Below are 15332 nucleotides of genomic sequence, written 5' to 3'. Positions count from 1 at the left end.
CTCTATGTCTCCACCCACCGCCCCATCAGAAATGCCCGAGGCAAAACTTGGTGCGCGCGCGTGTATTGTGTGCGCACGCGTATTGGGCCAGTGTGTGTGTGTGTTGGGCCAGTGTGTGTGTGTGTGTGTGTGTGTGTGTGTGTGTGTGTTGGGGCAGTGTGTGTGTGTGTGTGTTCCAGTGTGTGTGTGTGTGTGTGTGTGTGTGTGTGTGTTGGGCCAGTACGTGTGTGTGTGTGTGTGTGTGTGTGTGTGTGTATGTGTGTGTGTGTGTGTGTGTGTGTGTGGGGCCAGTGTGTGTGTGTGTGTGTGTGTGTGTGTGTGTTGGGCATGTGTGTGTGTGTGTGTGTGTGTTGGGCCAGTGTGTGTGTGTGTGTGTGTTGGGCCAGTGTGTGTGTGTGTGTGTGTGTGTGTGTGTGTGTGTGTGTGTTGGGCCAGTGTGTGTGTGTGTGTGTGTGTGTGTGTATTGGGCCAGTGTGTGTGTTGGGCCAGCGTGTGTGTGTGTGTGTGTGTGTGTGTGTGTTGGGCCAGCGTGTGTGTGTGTGTGTGTGTGTTTGTTTGTGTGTTTGTGTGTTTTGGGCCCGTGTGTGTGTGTTGGGCCAGTGTGTGTGTGTGTGTGTGTGTGTGTGTGTGTGTGTGTGTGTGTGCGTGTGTGTGCGTGTGTGTGCATATGCGTTGGCTGTACAGCGCGAGCTGGTGCAGGAGGGCGACGTCATCAAGGTCCAGTCGGTGATTGGAGCATGGGTAGGTACAGCAGGAGCGGCGATGTGTGTGCGCACTAGTTCTGTGCAGCAGAGCTGGTCTCCAGTCGTCTTGGTTAATCCTTGCCACTGAACCAAGACCTAGCTCTGTCAAGCCTGTGTGGTGGCTGGTGTGCCACGCAGAGGCATCTTCCATTCTACACTATGTAGTTCAGGACCTGGAATATTCGGTCCTTCATTGAAACACCTGTGAATTCATCCCTTTTTTGGCGTGGAAGTAAGTCATCCTCGTTTCGAGGGATTGCCTATGATGATGATGATGCGTTGGCGCGTGTGCTGTACATAGGCGTGTGTGTGTTGGTATGTGCGTGTGTGTCTGCAAAGCAGGATGAGCAGAGCTCTCTGTGTGTGTACATGGACTGCACAGGGCCCATTCTTTCAATGTAATTCTGGGCTGTTAATTACAGAGCAACTGACATGGGCTACTCTGCAAAGAATCTTTAAAAGCATTAATCAAATGAAATGCTCTTGAAAGGCTCTGTTTCTTAGAACCTGGCCTTTAATTTCCCCAAATGGTGAGGGAGTCTGGATGCCAATTACTATGCAACCACCTCACTCTACATTTATACAGGTGGTGATTTATAGCAGACCTTGATTCATTTCGTGTCTTGACATTTTGCATTTCAAAAATCACTGCAAAAATAATGATCTGGAGAATAGGATGGTTTAGAATTTGGAAGGAACACCAGAGGGGAGCTGGCTTTTTTTAGTCAGTTCAATAGTGCCACCAGCAGGCGTTTGGCAGTATTTCCACAATTTGTAACAATATTCAAAGCATTTCTGAAATTAATTCATATGAAAAAGGATTGAAAATGGGTGCCAAAGGAGAAGCGAGATAGTAATAAACAGAACAGAAAGTATAAAAAAATTTGGGTAATTGGAGATTAAGTCTGGACCAGATGTTAAGCATATGACATATGGGCAACCGATGCTGAAGTTCCTTTTTGAAAGACGTGAAAGCAAGGTAACCTCTACAGTTAGAGCCAGAAAGCAACAAGAACCTGAGAGGGGTGAAAAAGTGGACGGAAAAAGCTGAAAGGGTTGCAAATGGGGTAGGAACATGCGAAACAAAGGGAGGCCATTTCGCCCATCGAGCCTGTTCTGCCATTCAATTCGATCATGGCTGATCTGCATCTCAGCCTGCCTGTGCTTCATATCCCTTGATATCCTTGCCTAACAAAGATCGATTTATCTCAATCTTGAAAGCTCCAATTGTCTCACATTCACAGCCTTTTTGGGAAAGTTTTCCAGTTTTCTACTAGCCTTTGTGTGGAAATATTTCCCTCCTGAATAGTCCAGCTCCACAGACAGAAATTTAGCAGGCATACTGGAATATATGATTTGCGAGAAAGGGTATTTAGAGAAGGGAAGAGAAATGAACAAAAGATGCTGGGCAGTATTCGGCAGAATTGGAATCAAAAGAAAACCCACAAAGAATGAAAATCTGAAATAAAAATGACAATTCTGGAAACGGAAAACAGCTCAATCTGTTACATATGGGGTCGTTACTTGCTTTTCAGAGTTAGGTACATCAAAATAGTGTAGATTTTTTAAATTAACAACCGACTACTTGTATTTATATAGCACCTTAACATAAGAAAATGTCCCAAGGTGCTTCACAGAAGCATTATAAAACAATATTTGACACCGAGCCACATAAGGAGATATTAGGACAGGTGACCAAAGAGGTAGGTTTTAAGAATGTTCTAAAAGGAGGAAAGAGAGGTAGCAATAGAAAGAAAGAGAGGTGGAGAGCTTTAGGAATTCCAAAGCTTAGGGTCTGGGCAGCTGAAGGCACGGCCATCGATGATGAAAATCGGGGGATGCGCAAGAGGCCAGAATTCGAGGGGCGCTGAGATCTCAGAGGATTGTAGGGCTAGCGGTGGTTACAGAGATAGGGAGTGGCGAGGCCAGAGAGGGGATTTGAAAAGAGTGAGAATTTTTAAATTGAGGCGTTGCCGGACTAGGAGCCAATGTCGGTCAGCGGGCACAGGTGATGGGTGAGCGGGACTGGGTGCAAGTTAGGACACGGGGCAGCAGAGTTTTGGATGACCTCAAGTTTACAGAGATTTAAGATTAAGATTTGAAAATTAAGATTTTTAAAGTTTTGTTTCAAATGAGTGAGTTGGCAGTCCTGGGTTACATGGATTGTCGGGCAATGCAGAATTCCCAGGTTGGAGTGCCCAGGAGAGGCCTGGTGCTTTGCTGTCGGAAAGGAGAGTAAAATTCAAGACCATGGTCATCCGAGGTGTTGCTTCTGTGGACCTCCGAGTGACCAGTTTTAGGGCAGCACAGGAGTAGTCCTGGGACCAGATTGCCCAGTCAGCCTCTTGACCACGTGGCTTGGAAAGAAAAACAGTGTCACCCTCACAATTAAAAAAAATGTTAAGATCATAAGAAATACAAGCAGGAGTCGGCCATTTGGCCCCTCGAGCCTGCTCTGCCATTCAATAAGATCACCACTGATCTTCTACCTCAACTCCACGTGCCTGCACTATCCCTATTTCGCTTAATTCCCCAAAATCTATCGACCGCTGTCTTGAATATACTCAATAACTGAGCATTCACAGCTCTTTTGAGTGAAGAAATTTCTCCTCATCTCAGTTCTAAATGGCCGATCCCTTATTCTGAGACTGTGACCCCCATGTTCGAGATTCCCCAGCCAGGGGGAAACATTTTCTCAGCATTAACCCAGTCAAGCCCCTTAAGAATTTTGTGTGTTTCAATCAGATCACCTCTCATTCTTCTAAATCTCGGGGAATATAGGCCTAGTCTACTCAATCTCTCCTCATAGGGAAATCCCCTCATTAAAAGTACAGGTTGAATCTCTCTTATCCGGGACTCCCTTATCCTGCACCACCCCTCGTCCGGTACCATTCCCAGCCGCTGGGTGGTGCATGCACAGAACTCTGACCGCCGCCACCCCCCTCGCCCCTCTCAATGTTTCCCATTACCTTTTTAGGCACAACAGTGATACCTTTCCTTTATTATTTAATTAAATCATTCACCTAAACAGAAAATCCACACTTACTAGAAAGAAAGTGATCAGCAGCAGCAAAAGCCCCCTCAACTTGAAACACTTCGAGGCCCGCATGGCCTGCCGATACCTCAGAACCTGCCGACACCTCGCCGTCACCTTGGGGCCTGACAGCCCGCCGACACCTCAGGCCCGCTGGCCCGCTGGCCCGCCAACACCACACTGATTGACTGTCTGACTGAGCCAATTGGCACACACACTGAAAACACGTGACCTCCCCTTATCCGGAAATATCCCTCATTCGCAACAGGCCAGGTCCAGAGGGTTCTAGATAAGGGAGGTTCAACCTGTACGGACTTGAGCCACCATTTCTCGAAAAATCTGCTACCTTGACAAGCAGTAATAGATTGGTACAGCCACAGAATAGTGAAACCGAAGATCTGACAAATGGCATTGGGTTGAGAAAAACAGTGATGGATGTTGCAACTGATAGCAAAATTAATGAAATACTGTCATTCGCATTCATTACTGCTCACAATTTCTCCTTTCTGTGACAGTATCGATCGCAATTATATATTATTATTTCTGGTCAAGGTAGCAGTGTTCCACAGAAATATCTATGTGCTTCAACTCATGTATTAGTTTGAATCTTATCCAACAGAAAATGTTGGAAATGATAAGTCAGTCAAGAAACTGAAATAGAGGGAGCGAGAGATCAATGTTTCAGATGGGAGCCAGTTTCGGACAGATTGAAACACCTTCTGTTTCCAGCTTTGCTGTTTTCATCTCAGATTTTCAGCCTGTGTCATTTTTCTTTTTATTTCCAATTTAGCCCAGCAACCATTGTCCATTTCTCTTCTCCTCCGGGTACCCTTTCTCACAAACCATATTTTCTAGCCTGTTCTCCGTGTTTTTATCCTATTTATGGTATGTTTCCGGTGTTGTTTGTTCCATTATTGTATTCACCCTTCTCAGGTTCTTGTTGCTTTCTCATTTTCGCCAATGAAGTACTTTTGGTGTGTCAGCACTGCTGTAATGTGGGAAACGCGGCAGCCAATTTGCGCACAGCAAGCTCCCACAAACAGCAATGTGATAATGACCAAATAATCTGTTTCTTTGTTACGTTCATTGAGGGATAAATATTGGCCCCAGGACACTGGGGATATCTCCCCGTTCCTCTTCCAAATAGTGGCCGTGGGATCTTTTATTCCTCCTGAGAGGGCAGACGGGGCCTCACTTTAACATCTCATCCAAAAGACGGCACCTCCGACAGTGCGGCGCTCCCTCAGCATCGCACTGGGGTGTCAGCCTAGATTTATGTGCGAATGTTCCTGGAGTGGGACTTGAACCCACAACCTCTGACTCAGAGGCAAGTGTGCTACCCACTGAGCCACAGCCGACATTAACTTCAAAATCCCTTTGATTTTTCCAATCTACATCAGATGACTTTCCAAAACTATGAGGCTGGCTCTCAATGGTTCAGTCGTAATGGTGCCAATCTATCAGGAGGATCCAAAGTTCAATTCCTGGTCTATGCTGGTGACACAATTAGTCTCAGTGGCTCAGCTTAGGGAAGGAGGTCACGGTAAAGCATTCAGGAGTGGGAATCATGCCTGAATTTTCCCTTTCCTAACCCAGGGACACACGGGCTAGTGTCACGAAGCAACTGCTGTCCAGAATTAAATCAGCACAAGCAAGATTTTATTCCCAATCGATGTGGAGTTTGCTGATGTCAGCTTGGACAGCAGAGAGTGTACTACAATTCATCTCCATGGCCCTGGGCCAGAAACAAGGGGGGAAAAATTGTCCGGGATTCCCATTCCTGCTCAGATATCCACATGCATGAACATGATTTAAGGTGGAGATAGACAGATTTTTGAACGATAAGGGAGTCGAGGGTTATGGGGAGCGGGCAGGGAAGTGGAGTTGAGGCCAAGATCAGATCAGCCATGATCTTATTGAATGGCGGAGCAGGCTCGAGGGGCCAAATGGCCGACTCCTGCTCCTAATTTTTATGTTCTTATGATCAAGTTCAGCTGCGATGCCCCCTATTGTCAAATAGCCTTACTGGCTAAGTTCACACATGAAGAAGGGCGACTTAAGTACCAGAGGGCTGGGATCCATGGAGCTATACACCAGTGGCTTCAGGGAAGTAGGAATAAAAATGGCAAAAGGTAAAACTAAGGAGCGGGCATATCTTACAAATAATCAATTCAACCAAGGCATCTCGGTAATGGAATGCAGCACATTCCTTGAACTGAAAATGTTCTACTGATTAATTTTTAAAGGTGTCTTAAGCCTGATGGACAGGTTTCAAGATATTAAACTGAATTCATTTTAATATATTAAAAAAACACAAATTATTTAAATAAATCTATCAAATTCACAATTTTCACACAATCTCACAGCTCAGATACTTTTTTTAAATTCTGGATGTCTTGAAGCTAAAAGTTACCTTGTCAGAAGATTGGATTTGAACTCAAAGAACAGTGTGGCTCAGTAGGTAGCACTCTCACCTCTAAGTCAGAAAGTTGTGGGTTCGAGTCTCACTCCAGGGACTTGAGCACAAAAAAAATCTAGGCTGACACTCCACTCCAGTACAGTACTGAGGGAGTGCCGCACTGTAGGAGGGGCAGTACTGAGGAAGTGTCGCACAGTCGGAGGGGCGGTACTGAGGGAGCGCCGCACTGTCGGAGGGGCAGTGCTGAGGGAGCGCCGCACTGTCAGAGGCACCTTCTTTCGGTCGAGACATTAAACCAAGGCCTCCGGGATTCTCTCTCAGGTGGACATAAAAGACCCCTAGCCGCTGTATCAAAGACGAGCAGGGGAGTTCTTCAGTGTCCTGGGGCCAATATTTATCCCTCAATCAACATAACAAAAAACAGATTATCTGGTCATTATCACATTGCTGTTTATGGGAGCTTGATGTGCGCAAATTGGCTGCCGCGTTTCCGACATTCACAATAGTGACTACACTCCAAAAGTACTTCATTGGCTATAAAGCGCTTTGAGGTTGTGAAAGGCGCTGTAGAAATGCAAATCTGTTTTTCTTTTATAGGACTTTTGCCAAGTCGCAAACCAGTTAAAAGATATTTTCTTTGCTGTTGATGAGAACTTGGTGAAAATCATAATAACTAGTTGATGCCTCTATATCGTGAGGCATGCTTTGTATCTGGTCTCTGTTTTAGAAATTCCAGAAAATTAGACAGCCTGTTACACAAGTGCATGGCTGCCAAACCCGTATCAGCATAAATATCCCAAAAGTTAAACGATTCGCCAATATTTCAGTCACAATGTACAATGTTAAGTATTGCAAATATCACCCTTCCAGCTTCACTACTCCCCTAATGTGCATGGATTGTTAACTCACTGTTACAGAACAAATTTGATCAGCGCTGTCCATGGTAGCAGACAGGTGTTTGCTTTACAATTAATAACCAACTTAGGGGAATGTGATTGAAGTTTTGTAAATGATGTGGGGATTGGAGACACCCTAGTTGGATAGATTATTTGAAATGGATAGGTCTGGTTGGAATCGAGGTCATGCCAATAAAATCAATAAAAAAATAATTAGGTTAGATACCAGGCATTGCCCTCTGAAATAAAGTGCCAAGACTTGGTGAATGTGAAATTGCTACAGTCCTTAAAAATGCAACTTAACAAGTGCCTAAGTTATATAGAATGAACAGAAATGACAATACAATCCAGTTGATGTTTAACCACCACATGAGCAGTAGTCCAAATCCCTCTGTTTCCAAATCCCTTTATTTCAACCACCTATCTACCCTATTCTTGAATGTTGACCTGGCTTCTGCTTCAATCGCTAATTCTGGTGCTGCATCCCACAGCCTCACAACCTCTTGTTAAAACAAAAAGGTGCTCTTGACCCCTATCTGTAAATAATCTTATATCTATGTTCCCTCGTTCTAGACCCGTCATGTGAAACAGTTTCTACCACCTCTGCCCCATCCCTTTATCATTTAAAACATCTCTATTAAATCACCCTGTAATTTCTGTTGCTCTAACCAAACAGCTCTCATTTTTAGAAGTCTTTCTGTGTGTGTGTTTCCTCATGCTGTACTCGGCAGCATCCTCGTAAATCTGCACTACACCCTCAACATTCTTCCTGTAGCACGGAGCCAAAACTGTACAGTACTCCAACTTTCATCATCGAGGTTTTATATAGATCCACCATTACATTTTGGTTTTTATATTCTATACCTCTCGTCATAAAATCGAGTATACCTCTAGCTTTTTTATGGCCTTATCCACTTGAGGTGCCACTTTTTAATGCGAACCTGAACCCCCAAAGTTCCTCTGCTGTTCCACGTCACGCAGCTTTCCCTCCTTTTTAACCACCTCGCATTTGCGGATATTAAATTCCATCTGCCACCTTGTAATGCATGCACCAGCGAGTATGCTCACAGGTTTGTAGAGCTGTTGAGGCTGGAAGAGTCCGTGTTCCATGTTTTTATTGAACGTACGAGGTTGCAGCCCCTATTCCATTATTTGAAGGGGCTGCTCCTCAAATTCTGGTTGCACTTCAGTCCCACGCTCCTGATCTTTGGGCACCCTGTGCGGAGGGGAGCGGCCAGGTCAGAAGGCCTCCTCGTAGGACTGCTCTGGGGCCTGGCCAAGGGGGCCATCAACCACTCCAGGCAGCGGGCGGTCGAGGGGTCATTCAGCCCGACTGCCTGCCTCTCTTTCGCGGTTACATCCGAGCCAGGGTGTCCCTGGGGATGGAGCACGCGGTGATCACCGATACGTTTGTGGCCTTCCGCGAGAGGTGGGCACCGGAGGGACTGAATTTGATGTTTTTTGTCGAAAGTTTAATTTGTTTATTGTGCCGGTTTTAGTGCCCCCCCTCCCCCGCTTAACCAGGGTCACTTATATAATTTGTGTTTTTAGCACCCTCAAAAAAAAAACAAGGGGGCATTTGTTTGGAGTGTCCTCCCCCAAACCACCCCTTTAATCAGGGGGCACTTGTTTTAATGATTTAATTGTTCACAACAAAATAGTAGTCGAGCTGTTGAGTTGGGAGTGGCTCAGCCAGTCACGTGACATTCATAAGACTCAATAAAACCACGGCCAGTTGGGTTCAAGGGATCCACGATGAGGCAGATGGTTGTGAGCCTGGTGGGTGAACCGGTAATGTGTCGTGTGATTGTTAAACCTTTGCTAATAAACCAACTAGTTCTTAATAGCAATGTGTTGCTATGAATTCTTAAGCAAAGAGCCCATGAAGCAAATACATTACACAGGTTTTTGTCCATTCCACCATCTTGTAGCTTCCTTTTGTTCTCAGAATTATTTACTATGCCTCCTATTTTAGTGTCATCTGCAAATTTGCGCAGCACTCCCTCGAGCCCTATGTGCACAGTGAACAGAGGCGGTCGCAGACAGATGCCTATGGGACACCACTACATACTTTCAAGCACTCTGAGAAACTGCCCTTAACTTCGAATCTCCATTTAGTCCCTCCTAAGTTTTTGATCCAATTTGCTACCCTCACCCTGATTCCAAATCCCTTCACATCTTCTCCCAATACTCCTCTGTGCGGTGCCTCATCAAAGGCTTTCTGAAAGTCCACGTACACCGCATTCACCTCATTTCCTTCAGCCGTCACATCCGTCACCATGTCAGAGAACTCTTTTATCTAATGCTTCAGGTTTTTCCGAGCACAATCTTCCTTTCTGCAATCTATCTTGGGCTGCTTCCAATTATTTTCTCCTCATCTCAAGGGGCAAGCTGCTGGTTAGCAGAGACTATCGTGAATGATGGGCAACTACATTCTCCTGACCATTGCTTGGTTATTTTAGGACGGGGAGGTATTCACCTTCGTGTATCAAATAGATGCGCAACATAGAGCTTTGGTGGCCACATATATAGTTGAAAGCTGTATTCCCATTCATTTTACATATATCGCAAGTTGATACAAACAAATTTAGCACACTTTTTCATCCAACAATGAAGCAACAGCACTCAAAATGGCTCTTTCCAAACCTCCAGGCACACAAAATTAAGAACAGGACAAAAACAGAAAGAAAGATACACAAGTGAAAAATAGGACTGAATTGCCTCAACTTTGAAAGCCAGATTGCTAGAAACTGAGGGTGAAGTCTGGGATTAGAGCAAATGCCCAGAGTTTTCCTGAATTTGTGTAAGGTTTTCTTCCTACTTTTTTTTGCCTCGAAAGGATGATGGATTGCACCATCGACTGGATGGAGCAGGCTTGATTCCTTTCCTAGGCATCCTTTTTGTACGTTTGCCTGTCGGGTAGCTACCAATGTACCAACCTGCGTTGACGATTACATCAATCTCTAACTTGGTGATATCCTCCTGCAAGAGTGAAAGCTTTTCATTCATGACATCGTCCTTCTTGTAGTGGGATACCGGCTGTCTAAACTTTTCTTCTGCAAAACAAAATGTAGGCAAAATCATTACAGAACCGACACAAAGCTAAACCTTTTTTTTGGGAGCACAAAGCACCTTTCTGGGTACAAACACCAAGACAGTGAACATGAGCCCCATTCTTCACCAGAACAACTTAACAGGACATTCGTTTCCGACGCCTTCTAACAACGTAACTGGACGGTAACTGCATGAAAATGGAATTGTCTTAACTCCTCAGTACGTCCCAAAGCATCTGAAAGCCAAGGAAGTACTTTTAAAATTGTAGGAAAACGCAGCAGCCAATTTGCACAGAGCAAGGTCTCACAAACAGCAATGAGATAAATGACCAGATAATGGGCAAGAAATCGGATTATGCTGCATAAGTCTTATAGGCGTACAACGGGTACATCAGGGTCCAATATGGCGGGCGCCGTGCATGCGCTCATTCCGCATCGGAAGTGCACCATCCGCCAGTTCGGTAGCGGCTCCTCCGCAGGCAACTGGGACCCACACTTGAAACAGGTATTAGGCCCTTTCCATTTGTAAAGAGAAAGGCCTTACAGTGTTAGCTGTGGCTCAGTGGGCAGCACTCTCGCCTCTGCGTCCGAAGGTTGTAGGTTCAAGTCCCACTCCAGGGACTTGAGCACAGAAATCTAGGCCAACCATTCCCAATGCAGTGCCGAGGGAGTGCCGCACTGTCGGAGGGGCAGTGCCGAGGGAGCGGCGCACTGTTGGAGGGGCAGTGCCGAGGGAGCGGCGCACTGTCGGAGGGGCAGTGCCGAGGGAGCGGCGCACTGTCGGCGGGGCAGTGCCGAGGAAGCGCCGCACTGTCGGAGGGGCAGTGCCGAGGGAGCGCCGCACTGTCGGAGGGGCAGTGCCGAGGGAGCGCCGCACTGTCGGAGGGGCAGTGCCGAGGGAGCGCCGCACTGTCGGAGGGGCAGTGCCGAGGGAGCGCCGCACTGTCGGAGGGGCAGTGCCGAGGGAGCGCCGCACTGTCGGAGGGGCCGTCTTTCCGTTGAGGCGTTAAACCGAGGCCCCGTCTGCTCTCTCAGATGGACATAAAAGATCCCATGGCATTATTTCGAAGAAGAGCAGATGAATACTCCCCAGTGTCCTGGAGCCAATATTTATCCCTCAATCAATATCACTAAAACAGATTAACTGGTCATTATCACATTGTTGTTTGTGGGAGCTTGCTGTACGCAAATTGGCTGCCGCGTTTCCTACACTACAACAGTGACTACACTCCAAAAAAGTACTTTGTTGGCTGTAAAGCGCTTCGAGACATTCAGTGGCCGTGAAAGGCGCTATATAAAGGCAAGTCTTTCTTTCTTTAACTGTGAGCCCCCCTTCGCAAAATTCAATTTTCATGCTCTATGCATGCTGCAGTCAGTATCTTCAGCCACTTGGCAGCCAAACCAGCGATCCTTAAAGGCAGCTTGAGGCTGCCACCCGAAAGGTTAGGTCTGGACTGTTTCACTTGTCTTATTAAGCCCACTCCCAATTGCCTTGCCTCCCCTCCCCACCCCTGAACCGCTCCCCATGACCTTGCTACCTCCTGGGACTCGGCGAATTGCCTCTGGGGCTGTGACTGGCGGCCATAGTTAGCCGGTAATCAGAAAACGAGGCCGGCGCAACCAATTTGCCGTTGCAGCCTCATTAGGCACACACAGCCTGCACTGCACTGGATCCAATTTCTAAGCTAATCTGTTTCAGTGGGGTTGTTTGAGGGATAAATGTTAGCCACGTCATTAGGAGAACGTGCCTTCTCTTCCTCAAATAGTGGCTCTTTTACGAACGGGCAAGACAGCCGTCCGAAAGACTGCTCCTGCAACGGTACAGCACTGAAGTGCATGGGTCATGGTAGTTGCTGCCACCTTCTCCATAGGTGGAAGATTAAAGCGTCCCCATCCTGCGACTTTGGAACTCCTAATCAGACTCTGGAGCACATCATCGAGCACTGCCCGCAGAGGATATTTGCAGACCGCCTACAAGATATCCACGCTGTTACACCGGAGCTTTGGCCTGGATATCCAACTTGGATATTGACGCTTGATTTGCTTTGCTGCTACCATATGAAAGAAGCCTGAAGTGCAAGCCTAGGTTATGTGCTCAAGCGTTATGACTTGGGCTTGAAGCTGCAACCTTCCTCAGCTTAAAAGCGGCCTAGAAAACGTGTTCCACGCAAAATGGAGTCAAATTTGACTTTATCAAAGTATTCAACAATTTACAGCGACACACATCCAGACACGCTCTGTTTAATTCATACAAAATTAGTTATGTTCCCAGCACTCGAAGGTGACATCTGCTGGTGTACCATGGAACTGCAACACATAGCAGTGATTAAAACATTCCACTGTCAATTCTTATCGACCAAATAACAGCCCTGCTGCCCCGCCCCATTCTACAAGTCCGTACTTTCCAACAGGGGTCTCTGCACTGAGGTCAGTATCAGGCCGATTTTCCCCCCCACACATCCCACCCGTGTAGCCCATGGGCACTGAAGCAAAGAGCATGCTCCTACTGCTGTTCGTTAAGATAACCTGGGACCTTTCTCATCTGTGTAGCTCAGCTACTCACTACTTTAACTAGTTAAACCAGCAGGAAAGCTTTAAAAAAAATAATTTAATACTTTTTAAACAGACAGCATTAATCAACATTTCACTAAGAGTGACTGAAGTTATCTTTGCTTTGTCAAAAACTTGCAACTGCACGTGAAACACCTTTAAGTTTAGGTGACCAGATAACTCACAAGTGAGGAAGTCATGAGTGTGGAAATTACAGGGCAATCAACAGTGAAGAAATTAAATGCACTTGGCCTCTGGCCAGGGCACCCCTCCTATTTACAATTTACATGTCAGATCTAAATCTCATCTTGCAATTAATTTTATTTTGACATTAAACAAGTGCGAAGATGTGATAATTGTTCCCGGGCGAATTAATACATGTAATCTACCACTTGCAACAAGGCGCACCAGAATATCAACCTATTGTGCTACCCACATAAAAAGCTCTGCTCCCCAAAAGGCAAATGGCATGTTGGCCTTCATAGCGAGAGGGTTTGAGTATAGGTGCAGGGAGGTCTTACTGCAGTTGTACAGGGCCTTGGTGAGACCACACCTTGAGTCTTGTGTACAGTTTTGGTCTCCTAATCTGAAGAAGGACATTCTTGCTATTGAGGGAGTGCAGCGAAGGTTCACCAGACTGATTCCCAGGATGGCAGGACTGACATATGAAGAAAGACTGGATCGACGAGGCTTATATTCACTGGAATTTCGAAGAATGAGAGGGGATCTCATAGAAACATATAAAATTCTGACGGGACTGGACAGGTTAGATGCAGGAAGAATGTTCCCGATGTTGGGGAAGTCCAGAACCAGGGGTCACAGTCTAAGGATTAGGGGTAAGCCATTTTGGAGCAAGATGAGGAGAAACTTCTTCACTCAGAGAATTGTGAACCTGTGGAATTCTCTACCACAGAAAGTTGCTGAGTCCAGTTCGTTAGATATATTCAAAAGGGAGTTAGATGTGGCCCTTACGGCTAAAGGGATCAAGGGGTATGGAGAGAAAGTAGGAGTGGGGTACTGAAGTTGCATGATCAGCCATGATCATATTGAATGGTGGTGCAGGCTCGAAGGGCCGAATGTCCTACTCCTGCACCTATTTTCTATGTTTCTAAAAGCACCATTTCCAAATGAAACGATTGCACACGAGGGTTGGCAGCAGCAGACAGGATAATTCTGTAAGAACAAGAGCTTTAATTCCTAAAGGTGCATTAAACCTCCTGAACTGTGAAACCTCTCGATTACGAGACAATAAAATAAAACTTCACATCTGAATGGCCCTCTAATGGCTTCTGTTAAGCCTTCCATTAGCAATTTAATCAAATTAATAATGTCATTGCACGTGTTGGTGTAACATTTGCGAAACGGTGGCAAGCCTCACGATTATTACCAAGTGGTACAAGTGTGTGTAAGTGGTAAAGATGGTGGCCATTTTGCATTTTATTGAGGGGTTTAATAAAATTCTAAATCACTTTACAAGCATTTATGTGAAATCCTTTCTTTATTGCCCATTGATATAAAAGTTCACATGGGTGGGGTGATTATATAAATGTTAAAGCTGGTGTCCATTCTGAATTTAATCATAAGTAGTTAAAAAAATTATATAGAGCTTCTTTTATATGCAATTAATTGAATTGTACTCTGATCCGTGTTAATTTATAACAGTATTTACTTTCCACACGGAGTCTGCTTTCTCCCTCGTGCTCTTGAGCTGAAGTGTTAGCAAGAGACAGTTCAGTGGAGCGGCTCTCGATCCAAGGGCATGGTTGAATTGCACTTATTAGAACTTATACAATTCCCAGAATAAACAGAGTGAGAGGGGGTAAATAAATAATTGAAAAAGCTGAAGATTTGAACCAGAGGTATCAAAATCAATGGAAACAATACGCTACCATGCAGATAGTACACATTCTTGGCACATTTCGGCTCCTTGACAGCACTGATAAGCACCCTGCACTGCTGATCAGGTTGAAGTGCTGATATGATTTTCAAACGCCACTTCACACATGAAGGATACTTGTAGCAGTGAACATCATGGTTCAACAAAACCAATCAAATAAACTGTTGTATTTCCTCATATGTGATCTCTTATTGCCTCGTTAAGCACCAACATAAAACATGATGAATACCATATTAATTTCGACATAAGAACATAAGAAATAGAAGCACGAGTCGTCCATTTGGCCCCTCGAGTCTGCTCCGCAATTTAATAAGATCATGGCTGATCTGATCTTGGGCTCAGTTCCACTTCCCTGCCCACTGCCTATGACCCTTCACTCATCAGCAGACATCCATTGCTCGATCTTGGCAAAACTCCCTTCAGAATAAAGTAACCAATATTTTATTCCAAGGGCTGCAATGAAAATTCCAGCAAGAATTTTCCAGGGCAAAGCAGAAGAAATAGGGGTGGTCCTGCTGCACTGGGTCCCCACGCGCTTCCAGAGTATCCTCAGAGCTGATGCCTGAAACAGGTGGTCATATGAAAGGCAAATGTAAGAGAGAGAGAGGGAGAGGGAGGGGGAAGGGGAGAGGGAGGGGGAAGGGGAGAGGGAGGGGGAAGGGGAGAGGGAGGGGGAAGGGGAGAGGGAGGGGGAAGGGGAGAGGGAGGGGGAAGGGGAGAGGGAGGGGGAAGGGGAGAGG

General features: G+C 45.8%; 1 protein-coding gene across 1 annotated transcript in view; it reads right to left on the bottom strand.

Annotated features, from left to right (window-relative positions):
- The window catches only part of LOC139239429 (ADP-ribose glycohydrolase MACROD1-like), a 1029639-nt gene that overhangs the window by 995193 nt on the left and 19114 nt on the right, over window positions 1-15332 (bottom strand). Inside the window, exon 3 of the mRNA XM_070868158.1 lies at window positions 10032-10148. Within this exon, the coding sequence (XP_070724259.1) occupies window positions 10032-10148 (117 nt within the window). The remainder of the gene's footprint in view (window positions 1-10031; window positions 10149-15332) is intronic.

This window comes from Pristiophorus japonicus, chromosome 27 (genome assembly GCF_044704955.1).
Source record: "Pristiophorus japonicus isolate sPriJap1 chromosome 27, sPriJap1.hap1, whole genome shotgun sequence".
Taxonomy (NCBI): Eukaryota; Metazoa; Chordata; class Chondrichthyes; family Pristiophoridae; genus Pristiophorus; species Pristiophorus japonicus.
Note: the sequence above shows the minus strand (reverse complement) of the source record. Positions and strands in the feature narration are given on the sequence as shown.